The 14,761-nt window shown below is 37.4% G+C and overlaps 1 protein-coding gene across 1 annotated transcript; it reads left to right on the forward strand.

Annotated features, from left to right (window-relative positions):
- The first annotated feature begins 3,593 nt into the window (after positions 1-3,593).
- Positions 3,594-12,349, forward strand: LOC144044243 (prostaglandin E2 receptor EP1 subtype-like). Its single transcript, XM_077558526.1, has 4 exons — positions 3,594-3,686; positions 8,110-8,383; positions 9,275-10,200; positions 11,433-12,349. The coding sequence occupies exons 3-4, from the start codon at positions 9,322-9,324 to the stop codon at positions 11,703-11,705; spliced, it is 1,152 nt and encodes a 383-aa protein (XP_077414652.1). The 5' UTR covers positions 3,594-3,686; positions 8,110-8,383; positions 9,275-9,321; the 3' UTR covers positions 11,706-12,349.
- Positions 12,350-14,761: the final 2,412 nt, after the last annotated feature.

A 14,761-nucleotide genomic window follows, 5' to 3' on the forward strand; every position in this document is an offset into this window, starting at 1 on the left:
CACGCCCAGCCAGCAATTTTATAAATTGCCAAAGCAGGGGAGCCTGGATTGCCCTGGCAAGGACAAAGATGCAGTTAAATTGTGCACGTTGTGTCTATGCTGCACAAACTAGAGCTGGCAAACTTCCTGCAGGTTTTGGATGCTTCCCTGCTCCAACGCAGTTGATTCCAATCAACAGGATCGTTATCAGGCTTATGCAGAGCTTGCTGATGAGCTGATCATATATCAGCTGTGTTGGAGAAGGGAAACATCCAAAACCTGCAGGACTCCGGCCCTCGAGGACCGAGTTTGCCCACCCCTGACCTAGAGCATGTATTAACTGACAAACAAAAAGGAAAACAATCCAACAAAAAACAATAGTGATCTTATCAGAGTGAGGAATGCACTCGTCCTGACAGTTTGCACAATTATCTCTCAGGAGACCAAAAAATTGTTTCCACCCAAATGGTCTTTTTTGCCATTCATTTGAACCACAACAGGAGCGACAAATGCCATCTGTGTGGCTACTGATAAACTTGTTTGAATCAGCAAACTCAGTTTACAACCAAAATGTTGCTTGTAAGAGTAATCTGCTCTTGGTTAATGCATCAAAAAGCAGAAATTCACAAACTGTACCAAATTGTTTTAAGAACACGGTGGCAAGCTACCTTTATTAGTATTCCCTATTGGATAAACTTTGAGTTTTGGAGTGTAACATGGGTGCAAACAGCAAACAAGTAGCTCTCTATCACAGCTCTGCACTCCATATATGATGACAACACAGTTTCTATGCTCAGTGTTGATGTTTGGTCAAAACAAGATATGGGCTGCTGATCCTTTGTACATCTCTGCCATATGTGCATTTCTGTGCAAAAGCCTTTATTGTTCAACAAGTTGAAGTGCTGGATATCATATAATGGTTGAGGTTTACCGCAAGGTGCAACCTTAGCACGTTTCTTTTGAAATGAAGGGCCCACCTCTACAATGGCACATTCACACTTAACACTGTGTTTAGTTTGTTTCTTGTTTATGCTTTGCAAGCATGTTTGTCTTACTCTGGGCATGCTGGCCTGGTCACTGACCATTGATCTGGCACATCTAGACAAACAGCCATTCACTAATACCCAGCAAACTACTGTACAGCCTGATGTCTGTCGAAGCCTTGTGAATTTTATGACCTGCTAAATACGCCACAAAAATACCCGGTCACAATGCCACTATTCAGCCTGAGGAATATTAGATTTAGAATGAAGAAGTGTGCCCCCTCCCCCCAAAAATGTAATGGTCCCCACCCCCTTGTATTTTCTTTCTGTAGCCGGGTCTGCTCATAGCACAGCGAGTAACTACAATGTCAGTCTTTTTTGCAACACTTTTTCTGATGAGACCAGCAGGCAATTACGCCACATTTGCTTGCATGTGTAACTTTTTAAAGCAGGAATTTGCTTTTCTGACATGATTTGCTATTTTGTTTACCTACTGGCTTTGGGATACTGCTCAATTACAGAAATGGACTTCACCCAATATGGAAATACTGAGTGTAAAGAAAATACACTAATTGCACCTGATTTTCTTTCTCTGGAATTATTTCAAAAGGTCATTATGGTCACAAGTTGTTTTAATGTCTGTATTGATTATGCCTGCGATTGGCTGGCAACCAGTTCAGGGTGTACCCCGACTACTGCCTGAAGCCAGCTGGGATTGAAAATGGATGGGATTGATTATGCAAAAACTTCTGGCTTGATTTTCAATTTAGTGGAGGCGTATACACTGCAAAAAAGACTGTAGAAATTTTAAGAAAATAATATAGTAAAATAAAAAAAATATTACTTCAAATAAGCAAAATTATCTCCCAACAGAACAAGAAAATTTAACTTTAATTTACCTGTAAGATTTTGAAAAATAAGAAAGTAATACTAGGCCCATATCAACCACTGCGGTCTTGAAAATAGTATTTTCAGAATAAAAACAAGTAATGTCGACTTTTTCAAGCTGTAATAAATAGAACTATTTTCTTAAATTACATGAGTATTTTTTTTTACATTTGGATAACTTAGCCGAAGTGTCATGTCAAGGAGGGAGGTAAATGGTCCCATTTTCTTTGTCATGACCTAGCCAGGAATTGAACCCACAACCTACAAGTCTAAGGGTAGGCACTACTGTAGGCACTCTATCACTAGACCAGTGAGCTGGTACTGAAAGAAGGAAGCTTAGTAAATATAACGAAATGAACCATATTGCACTCATCTGTTTTCATACTTGTATTTTTTTCCATTTATCTTATTACTAGATTTATTTATTTTTTTTTTAAACGTATGAAACCCCAGTTCAGGGCCTTTGTTGTTGGTTAGTTGTCATCTTAAAATGTGGGAAATGCTTGTTTTAATCCTCACAGTACTTAAAACTGGCTGTTAACACTCAATGCCAAGACTGCTTGATCAAATAAGATTATTAAGTAATAAGTATCTTAAAATAAGCACAATGATCTTGCCTGACAATTTCATTTTAAGTAAAAATAACTTGTCAATCAAAATAAGCAAATTTAGGTTAAATTTAAGAAATCATATCTTAAGATTTTCGTTTTTGCAGAGTAAGAACCTCCTTATTAATGCTGCATTACATACAGTATGCTCCTTGGCAGAGGTCTGTGCTTTCTGACTACACATCTGTTTATTTCTACTTTCAACTTGCCCAGTAGATTGCTATGTTAAAACACTCTTAATACTGTACTGAATGCGTTTTTTAAATTATTTTTATTGTCTTGTGAAAGGTGGAACAATGGACGAGTGTTTAGCAGATAAAAATATGGTGTAGTCCAATGTTGTGCTCTGTAACTTGGGAGAAGTACTACTAACAAGAATAATTCCAACAACCCCAAGCTGTGCTAGGAATCTCCGCTGTCGCCTTTCCAAAAATATACTGCAACTAACTTGCATTTGATTGAAAAATATCAAGAGTCGGAGAAGGATATTATTTTCCAAGTCAATGAAGCAATCAACAATATCAGTGAGTTGGTCAGGAGAAAAGAGAGTACCGTGTAATGTCATGAAAAATGAAAGTGCTTTTTTATTGTGTGTTTACATTACTTATCCCTAATGTAGTTTTTATTATTATTTATTTATCTTACATGCAGTGCAACAACTGGATGATAACAGGTCTCCTCTGTTGAACCATGAGCCATTAACTGCATTAAGTAAAAGACAGGAATGATCATTTAAGCAGCCTAAAGCAGTGGAGATTATATCGGCCCAGTCAAACATGAGTGATGCAAAGCAGAACGCAGGTCACATGACACACCAAATTTGGTCATACCTGAAAAACGGACCCATCCATTTTTTATACCTCTTGACCTCAATAAGACCAGATGTTTATGTCTCCAAAATAGATTTTCACTTCACTTCTCTTAAAACTGCTCAATGATCATATGCTTGGTGTAACTCCTCAAAGGTGATGTCTTGGGTCACTTAACCAAATATGATCATTTTTTTAAGTGTGTGTGTGTGTGTGTGTGTGTGTGTGTGTTAAACAGCTCGTTTCAAATGTAAATATCAGTAGATGTAGAGCTACTATTTTAAAGTAGATTGTTAGAAGCCCAGTCATTTTCAAAGGATTACATTAAAACAGACCATGACCGAGAGGCATGTCCTGCAGAGGGACAAACAGAAACATCCTCCAGCTGCAAAAGGACAATTTTGCATGTGTTTCCTGAGGTATGTGTTTATGTTGTTTGTTATAAATTCTCATGTATCGTAGGAAGCTGTGGTTGACTTGTCCCTTAAAGGTCTTTCTGAAGACCCCCAAGTGTTGAAATGAACTCCCTGTGTGCCTCATCAAGACCTTTCATCTTTTAGTATTCTCAGAACATGTCACGCACGCCATGTTCGTGCAGACGGAAGCTAAATCTGTGGTTCAAGCCACTATCAACATTATTGATCAAAAAGTAATCTCATTTTAGTTTCTTGGAGTTTATTATTATTTTTTCTATAACCATAAACAGACATCTGTTGGTTTGTACTGATCGTGATTGTGATTTAAATAAATAAATAAAACATTTAAAAACAAAACAAAAAACATTTTAAGGTAATGCCTTAGATCAGACTGAATTTTTTATTACGTGGTGGCGTGGATGAGTAGTACAGTGGTTGTCTAGCAACCCAGAGGTTGTGGGTTTGATCCCATGCCATTGTGACCACATCGAAAGTATCATTGAGCAACATACTGAACCTCGAGTTGCTCCTGATGCTGCATCACCAGTAGGTGAATGACTAGTCAAATGTTAAGCGCTTTGAGGGCCTTGTAAGGTGGAAAAGCACTATATAAATGAAGTACCATGATCACTCTCTTAAAATAAAGGCCGTAGTAATTGTTTTTTTTTGCCTAAATCTCCTTATGATGCAAATGGTTACATTTTTTGTTTCCTGAAAAATGTGAAAAAAAATGACTTAGGCAATTATTTTAAGAAGGCGTCGATTTACCATTTACAAGGACAAATACAATTTGTAAAAGAGTAATTTATGAACACTTTTTTTTTTTTGCCAAAATCTCTGCAACTCTCATCCTGCCTAAATTTGGCATTGCTTCTCAACAAAACCCAATGTATCACATTGCTTCATTTACACCAATGTTTTGCTTGTTGAAACGTCCTCAAAATGTAACTGAATTGGTGTGAATTATAGCGATATCATATTGCAATGTGAATTTTGTGATATCAGGAATTAAAGAGCTCTTAATACGGCCGTGGTAACTGCTTTTACAAATTATGCAATTTTTAATTTGTGCTTTTTTTTAATAATAAATTTTTACAGCTTGCATCATGCGCTGTAGCATAATGGAAGGATGGACACCAGTTGAAAAAAGTACGATTAAGAAAGCCTTCATTAACTTTTGTTGTCATGTAAAATAAAATAAAATAATAATAAAATAGACTTATTAAATGACTTATCAATGTTAGAAGGCAGATACAGTATCTGTTTCACTTTTGTAGTTAAAAGCATAATTAGCCAAAAATGAAACTTTTATCTATTCACCCTCATGTAGTTGAAGTGTTCGGAGCGGTTTCTGTATCATCCCAACACACAACTACCGTCAGCCCCCCTATGGTGTTGGGATGATACAGCAACCTCTCTTAACACTTCATTTGCATGAGGGAAAAATTAATAATGGTTTCATTTTCATTTTTGATGAACTTCTCATTGTTGTTGTTTGTATAATGATAATTTTAGTTACAGTAATTGTATATAAAATGTGACTTTTTCAAGTTATTTTTGTTCAGTGCTTTGTTGAATTTAACAAAGAATATTATGATTAAGTTGGATCCAGAACACTTTATTCATCTCAAAAGGGAAATTCATTTGTCTTTCATTATCTATAGAATTATAAAGCCAAACGATTATATGTCTGCATCCTTTCCTGGGTTGTTTTAGTTAAGTAAAACTAAAATTGAAAAAAACTTTTAATTATCAAAATAAAAGAACAAAAATGCTTAAAAAAAACAACTGCAACTACAATTTAAGCTTTCAAAACTATAATTCAAGCAAAAATGTCGTTGATTTGTGTCTTTTAATTAATTAATAAATTTAGCATATTTGCCGTTGATGTTGATTTTAAATATAAGCTTTGAGCATTAACGGGTTTTTTTTCTAAGATTTTGCTCAATAGTATCTCAGTATTGCTTATTTTCTCCTTGAAGTGAGATCTCCAAAGTATCTCCAATAAGTCTCACGTTGGACTCCCCTCTATAATTGCAATGTCCCCCTTATTTATTCTAGTGAATTTTAGGAGAAACAAATGAGAAACGCTAAAGACAAAAGAGAGAGTAAAATGAGACTGAGATGTGATTCTCACATAGTCTCACTTATTTGTCCTTATGCTCATTTTCTCCTTGAACTTAGATCTCAAAATGATCTCCATTAAGTCTCAGGTATGACTCCCTCTTTAATTTCTATGTCTCCCTTATTTCTCCTAGTAAATTTTAGGAAGAACACATGAGAAACGTTTGAGACAATAGAGAGAGTAAAATGAGACTGTGGTGAGATTCGCAAATTTGTCTCACGAGACATAGACGAGTGACAGAATATATTTTGTATCTTCCAAGCCATTATTACATGTTGTGTTTTAATTTAAAAAGTATGTTGTGCTCGTGTAAACTACCATCATTCAACACTACTTTAGGATTTGTTTACCTTTAATTCTGAAATCTAACTAAACTAGATATCAGGAGGAGGGACTGCATGTGTTTTATAAAAATGCTTCCAAATAAAGCTGTGTTTTACTTGCTTTTCTGGCTTCTGTTCTGTGCTATTACTGTAAAGTATAAATATAAAATGGCCAATAATAAGTCCTCCCTCTTTCACAGTATGTGTTATTTTGGAGAACTGACTGGATTGCTGTCTTGTTGGCCAAATGTCTTTTCCTTTGAGGATTATTTTCTCCTTTGCTATTTCTCATGACAGCTTCTCTTTCTCAAAGTAGAGAGTTCTTTTCTTTTTTACATCAAGAGTTGTATTCCAGGTCATGTAAGGTCAAACTGCCAATCTATCCATCTGTGTAGCGTTTTTCTTCATTAGGATCAAAGTTGAACTCCAAGCAAAGCTGATTTGGGGCGAGAGGCAGGGTACATCCCGGATTGGGAGTCAGCCCATTGCAGGGCACATATAAACAAGCAACCATTCACACACTCACATATTAACACATATGGACAATTTAGAATACTGTATTCAATATAGCGAACATGCTAACATGCCTTAGCATGTTTTTGCCATGCACAGCGGATTGTTAAGATATAATCACAAAAGTCTTTGGAAACATTATCAGTGGATGATTCAGTTAATAAACTAACAAATTAATTAACAATGACTTCTTAAGTCACCAGTGACACCCTGCTTTTATTTTATTTGGAAAGGGGGAGGAATTGGACAAGGGATACGGGATCTACGTTCTGGATAAATGGAGAAAAAAGTCCACAGATATTTGCCAAACACTTTCTAATTTGAAAGTATTCTCAGAAGAGTGGAAACTGTTATAGCTGCACAGGGGTGAACATTTAATGAGATTTACTGGCATAACATCCAAGCATCCCAATGCTTTGGCCCCATTTGAATCTTGTATGAATGTAGTGTTTTTCGTTTGTACAGTAAAATTCTCGTATTATCACATGCTCAAATCACTTGCACAGTCAGCCCAATTTTATTCTTCTGTGTGTTTTTGTGAAGATCCATAGTGTGTGTGTGCGTGCGTGCGTGCGTGCGTGTGTGAGTGCGTGCGTGCGTGCGTGTGTGTGTGTGTGTGTGTGTGTGTGTGTGTGTGTGTGTGTGTGTGTGTGTGTGTGTGTGTGTGTGTGTGTGTGTGCGTGCGCGTGCAGAATCCCACCACCGTTTTGACAGATTAATTAAAAATAAAGATAAATTGCAGGATCTATCTCATGTTGGTGTGCAAAAAAATGCATGCTTCTTTTCTTGCTCTTTTTCTCTCTATCTTTTCCTATCAATTCGTTCTGTACTTACTGTCCTCGATATATGAGCAGAATAGGATTTACAACTTTTGTTTCATGTGAAGTGTTTCTCCTCACAAATGTCTCCTTTGTGAGCATGTTAGATCGCGGTGTCCTCAGTATCATCAGCAGCTGTGGTCTCTTTGGGAAGTTCATTATTATTCAGAATTATGCTCACCACAGATCACTGTCGAGATACTTGTGATAAAAGTGGAAAAAGAGCAGCTGGCGTGGACATGAAACTGTTCACAAAGCTCTCGTGGTTGTTGAGATAGAAGAGACAACAAAGGAAGTGCTTTTCTTCCTCGGAATTATCAATTCTCTTTGGCAAAGATATGTAAACATTGTAAAAGCAAATATCCGATGCAGGTTCAGTTAAAGATATTCCGACCTGGACCGTGTGGCGTCTAATCATGCTGCTTTTTGTTTGTTTGTTTGTTTGTTTGATTTGACTGATTCCACTTTGGGTGAGAGTAAATTAGAATGGTCACAATTTAATCACAGTTCACATACAGTACAGCTGGTTTAACTATCACTGTCGTCTTAATATCACAGTCTATGATGGAATCTGATGTAGCCATTGAAGTATTCATATGATTACATATCTGTGATAAAGTGGCGTCATGACTACGTGTGCTCCAAAGGGTCTGTCTCTCCTGCAAGGACGTCACTTGTTTTTCCTTCGAGTGAGACACCCAGAGGTGATGTTGGCTTTCTGCAGTTCCCACATATAAAAGCAGCAAGCCTCCGTCAAGCAACAGAGGACATGCTTGTGCAATGTCACTGGGAGGCTGCTTGCTCCAACTCGAATCAGCAAAGGGGCCACAATGTGAGGAATTAGCAAAGAAGATGTCTGGAAGCGACTGAAACCTGGATACAGTGTTTTTAATTTTGGCTCACAGCAATGAAGCAATTAAGGTAGGCTAACATTATTATTGCAACTTTTTCAATCTTTTCCACCACTTTTAGACACAACATACACTACCAGTGACAGCCCCCCAAAATAAATCATTGTTAGTGTTAAAAACAGTCAAAGACTAATGTTGGTTATTGCTGAATCCCTCTATTTACTGGAGGCATTATGCAAGAAAATCTGTGACATTTAAAAAAAAAAAAAAGAAGAAGAAGGATCTCATAAAATTAGAAGGCTTTGCATCAAACTATTGGGAAAGAGAACAACTTGAACTACATATTAAAATAACCGGAGTGTGTGTTTTGATGGACATGACTCTTGTTACAATGCATTTAATTACACATTACTGGCAAATCTCAATGCCCTCACACATTCCTGCCTTGTTTTGATCCGCTCACATTCACGACACAATTGAAAATCTGGTCTATTAAAGTGAGTCTATGAGTGCTAATCCTCTCCAATGGCATTTGTAAAGAAAGCAAAACTGTCAGAACATGTTCAGATGACTACGTTGTTGGTATAACGGGAGACAAAGTGGAGCTTGGTATACCAATATCCCTGTTGATTACATCTGCCAAGCGCAAAATTGTTTAGGCAATAGGTATTGTTTTGATCAGCAGTTTATTCATGCTCAGGATGAAAACAAAACATTTTTTTAGTACAAAGTTGGATTAAAGTGTACATTGAATGTAATTTTAACAATCACCTCCAAAAAGGAATTGAATTCCTTGATCTTGTCCAGAGCACGCAAAAACTTCCCACAAAGTAGCTGGGCAAAAATAACACATAACTACATTGCAAGTTCCCCCGCCCCCCAATCTTAGAGAATGTCTCCGCTCTAGTGAGTGCTACTCTATGAATCCTTTCAGCATGCTAATGGTGTGTTTTTCCTTCAGGACGCTCTCAGCCAACAAGAACTAAATCAGACCTGAAGCTCAGCAACATGTTGGCAATGCAGCGCCAAAACTCCTCGGGCATTTTTGCCCCCCTGCCGCCCTCCAACGACAGCTCGGTGGTGCAGAAGCCAGAAGTGGGACGCATATTCCGTAACATCACCCAATCACAAACTACTCCCACAGCTGCCGGCATCACCATGACACTTGGAATTGTGTTCAATATAGTGGCGCTTATCATTCTGGCCAAAGCCTACAAGCGCTTTCGGCGGAGGTCAAAGGCCACCTTTCTTCTCTTTGCCAGCTCTCTGGTGGCGACAGATCTGGCTGGGCATGTCATCAATGGAGCCTTGGTGCTCAGAAGATACTCAGAAGGGACTAGGAACTTGGCCGAGCCTGCCTCCAGCTTTCGAGGCCATCTCATAAACGATCCAGATGCCCCCTGTCTGTTGTTGGGCTGTTGCATGGTGTTTTTCGGCTTGTGCCCGCTCTTCCTCGGCTGCGCTATGGCCGCTGAGCGATGCTTGGGTGTCACCAGGCCTTTGCTGCATGCTCATTTGGTCACAAACGCACGGACCAAGATGGCACTAGCTCTCATCTGGCTGTTGGCGTTATGTGTCGCCCTGCTGCCGTTTTTCAGCTTGGGAGCATACACTTACCAGTACCCGGGCACGTGGTGCTTTATCAGGGTGATGGAGGGCACTCGAGCCACAGATCTGGCCTTTGTTACGCTGTTCTCTGGGATGGCATTGAGCTCGCTGGCTGTGGCCTTTGTGTGTAACACCATTAGCGGGATTACGCTAGTCAGAGCAAAGATGAAGAAGAAGTCCAGTTCACAGCGCAGCTCGGCCCGGTCCCACGACACTGAGATGGTAGTCCAGCTGATTGGCATCATGGTCGCCTCCTGCATCTGCTGGAGCCCTCTGCTGGTGAGTTCAAGTTACAGCTGAAGCGTGGAAAATTCAGTCATTCACGACATTTATTAAGCCAAGGCACATATTTTACCTTAGGGGAAAATGACTCCGAAATTATATTTCATAAGGATCTATTTACTCACAAATATACAATAACTTCTGCCATCTCAGCATTAATTTTCATGCTTGTCACCTGTCACTGTTGGCATAGATAATCAATGAGACATTTTTTGTAGTAAATAAATATACATTTTTGTTTCACAGTACATTCATTTCCTGAGATACAACTGCTGGGAATCACTAATATTAATAATGTACCTTGTGTCATTGTCACTTTTCATTCATCTTTCTTAAACAATGGAGGCTTAATTTCATACTTATATTATTCCCTGTCTGATAAGTCTGCTGATACATTTAACTCATGTATTGGCTTTAATATAAGTGTCTCTAATATAGCTAGCTGCCCATGACATGAAAGTAAGGGACTTAAATTACCATAGCAAATTATTCTGAAGGGATTTCAAAGAAATTGTAAAAAAATATATTTTGGGCAGTGTAAAAATAATCAATGAAAAGCTACAATTTAACATTACCAAACAGAAACTACATTACTCACAAAGGGGATATTAGGGATATTCAGCTTTTAAATAAGATTCCAAGATGAACCTAAAATGCACTTTATAAGAGAACTTTATGTGACTTTCCCTATAATTTTGAATGCACATGTTCAATTGTTATTTTACTGCTGTAACTAAATAAGACCAGATTACAATTACACCTCCTCTCAGAACCATCCAGTGTAGTTGTACACAACTATGAACACAGTCACAAAGATTAAAAGCAAAGATTTGTAAAAGCTTAAACATTTGTGTCACTAGTTAAATGCTTTATTTTCTCTTAAATCTGAAGCTCATGCCTGCAATACATGACTAATTGATTGATTGACTGATTGGTCTACTTATCGTTTGCCTAATAGCATAGTTCCATAAGTCATTTTTAATTTATAATACCAATACAAAGATCAAAGTGCTTGTTAAAATTGTGTTTTTCCTTTACATAGTTTTTCACTCATCCACAGTTCATAGTAATCTGCAAAGGGCGAATTGGGGAAAATTGAGTTTGTTGATTTGTTTTCTGATCATGTTTAAGAATGGTTTATATGCTACAGTGTTAGGCTAATGATGTTAGCTATATTAGTATTGTATGACAAAGGAGGACCCTAAAGTTGTGTCATTAATTGTCTTTAGGTTTTTGGACTTATGTCAGCCACCCGGTCCTACAGCGGCTCCCTGGGTCCTGACAGGGACACTTACAGGGCCTTAATGGTAACCGGTGTTAGGATGGCTACCTGTAACCAGATCCTGGACCCATGGGTCTATATCTTGCTGCGGCGGGCCATCCTCAAGAAGATCTACAGGATTACTAAAAGGCAAGCCAGTTTGAGGGGAAGTATGCTTCGCTCTTTCCGCTTGGATGCCAGCTCCTTTCAGAACTCAGAAAAAAACAATGCCAAGTTTTAAGAGACCAACATCACGCCATGTGACATTTGACAACAATCCTCGGCTTGCTCATCTTGGTCAGGACTTTATATTCTGAATGTCTTAACAAAGGGGGATCGCTTCAAATTATGAATGACTAATGATGCCTGCTCGGGTTGTTTATGGTTTTTCCCACTATTGTGGAGAAGGGCCCTCACCTGTCACAAACTGGTCAGTTTTATTGTGAATGCAAAATCTATATGTTTGTGTTGACACTTGTCCTCTATGAGAACAATCTGCAATTCAAGATTATTAAAGTAGACCTATAATGTGTCAAGTTTTATTGAAAATGAAGTCTACTACACAAAATCAGAAAGCAAATGAACAAAATAATGTGAATTGTAAACATGTTCAGTTAACTGCTGACAGGGGAACACAAGTCAAAAATGTTATTTACATTATATGTTCTATGTGCCCCCAATGGACTATATGCCACGGAGGAGGCGGGACTTCCGGGTTTTCACCCATCAACTTTGTTTCTGTTTCCGGTTTGCGACGTGTGGGCCCGCCTCTCAGTACTTGCGCTTCCGCCTTTGTGCCCCTCGGTTGCGCTTTCCCGTCGACAGGTGCGAGGCTGCTAGTGTGTAGTGTCTGTCTGAGTGTCCGAAGCATTTCAGATAGCCGAGACGCCCGATGAGCGGGAGCGCGCGGTTGGGGGGTGCAGGGGTGGGGGTGCGAGTGTTGGAACGAGGCCAGCAATGTCCGGAAACGGCGCTTATGTGCAAAACCCGGAAGTCGGAAGTCTGTGGCATCCACCCCATGCTTTTTTTTCTGTTTAATACCCCTGAGCGTTATTTGTCCATTTTCTGGCATTTTTATGTTTTTCTGTGTTTCATCAAAGAAAAAGCATTTGAAAAAAATACACTAGGGACCTGACATTTTACCAGGATTGTTAAAAAATGTAGAAGTTCAAATTGGCGCCATGCTGTAATTTATAATTATTACCAAACAGGAGGGAGAGATTTACACGAAATTCTTGTAATAATGCCCGATTTTGGCTCATTGACTCCCATTATAAATCACAGTTTTTGATATGCTGTAAACCTGATGTGTTATAATGCATTTTCCGTAATTACTGATGCAATCGCTTCTTTGACGAGTCATAAACATGAAAATAGAGGAATTTGTGTGTTGAGAGTGTTAACAAAAATCCACTAGGTGGCGCCAAAGGCTAACAAATGAATACAAAATGCATGCATAAAAAAATTCTATTGTTATGACTTATGGACTTGTTTGAGCCTCTAACTATGTCATATGAAATATTCAAATTATTATTTTATTTTATATATATATACAGCATAGTTAGCCTTGCTATTAGCATAATACTGCTATTGTTGTCCATAGGGGGAATTAAAAAAAAAAATAAAAATAAAAATAAAAACTATATATGTGTAGATAGGTCTGATGCCACTGAACATTTTGAGCGGTTTAAAGTGGAAAAAAATATTCATAAATGACTAAGTTATCTCACTTCAAAGGAAATGCCTGATTTTGGCAAAATTACAAGAGTTTTGTGCTATTCGGAAAACTGCCATTGTGCGAAAACTGGGCATGCAGAAAAAATTCTATTGTTATGACTTATGGACTTATTCAAGCCTCTAAATATGTCATATGAAATATTCAAATTAGTCTTTTATTTTATATATATATACAGCATAGTTAGTCTTGCTATTAGCATAATACCGCTATTATTGTCCATAGGGGGCATTAAAAAAATGTTTTTAAATAAAAAACTATATATGTATAGATAGGTCTGATGCCACTGAACATTTTGAGCGGTTAAAAGTGAAAAAAAATATTCATAAATGACTAAGTTATCTCACGTCAAAGGAAATGCCTGATTTTGGCAAAATTACAAGAGTTTTGTGCTATTCAGAAAAATGCCATTGTGAAAAACTGGGCATGCATAAAAAAATTATATTGTTATGACTTATGGACTTGTTTGAGCCTTTAACTATGTCATATGAAATATTCAAATTAGTCTTTTATTTTATATATATATACAGCATAGTTAGTCTTGCTATTAGCATAATACTGCTATTATTGTCCATAGGGGGCATTAAAAAAATAAAATAAAAACTATATATGTATAGATAGGTCTGATGCCACTGAACATTTTGAGCGGTTGAAAGTGAAAAAATATTCATAAATGACTAAGTTATCTCACTTCAAAGGAAATGCCGGATTTTGGCAAAATTACAAGAGTTTTGTGCTATTCGGAAAACTGCCATTGTGTGAAAACTGGATATGCAGAAAAAATTCTATTGTTATGACTTATGGACTTATTTAAGCCTCTAAATATGTCATATGAAATATTCAAATTAGTATATTATTTTATATATATATATACAGCATAGTTAATTTTGCTGTTAGCATAATACTGCTATTATTGTCCATAGAGGGCATTAAAAAAAAACATTTTTTTAAACTATATATGTATAGATAGGTCTGATGCTAGTGAACATTTTGAGCGGTTGAAAGTGAAAAAAATATTCATAAGTTATCACACTTCAAAGAAAATGCCTGATTTTGGCAAAAATTACAAGAATTTAATCAAACTATAATAACGCCCAGGGGTTAATATTGTCTGTGAGGAAAATGAATTAAGCAGAACTTTACAGCTCACCTCTTTGCTGGGTTTGGTCATGTGACGTTCACAAGCTTAACCCCCCCTAGGCAACGTGATGTCATTTTTAGTCAACAAGTGATAAAACGGCCACCAAGAAGGATAAAAGTGTGTGGATTTTATTACTTAATTAATACTCCACAAGACAATATTAATCAGAATGCTGTTTAGACAAATGGGTGTGCACAGAACATATTATTGAAAAATTTGGACTTGACTTCTCCTTCAAAGAAGAAAGCATAAAACTTTGTATTTACCTCATTTTGAAGATGTGCAAGCGTGTAGGAAAAAAAGCACATTTGTTTTGTGTACAACAGTGACATGAATGTGATTATGCTTCTATTGTGGAAATCTTCAAATAAACACTCTGAAATCAAAATGGTAGAATTAGACCCACAAGAATTGAAATGAA

This window comes from Vanacampus margaritifer, chromosome 2 (assembly GCF_051991255.1).
Source record: "Vanacampus margaritifer isolate UIUO_Vmar chromosome 2, RoL_Vmar_1.0, whole genome shotgun sequence".
NCBI classification, from domain to species: Eukaryota; Metazoa; Chordata; class Actinopteri; order Syngnathiformes; family Syngnathidae; genus Vanacampus; species Vanacampus margaritifer.

Coding starts and splice junctions, on each gene's coding strand:
- LOC144044243 (XM_077558526.1), top strand. CDS start 9,322: ATGTTGGCAATGCAGCGCCAAAACTCCTCGGGCATTTTTGCCCCCCTG. Junction 10,201..11,432: donor TCTGCTGGAGCCCTCTGCTG/GTGAGTTCAAGT, acceptor AATTGTCTTTAG/GTTTTTGGACTTATGTCAGC.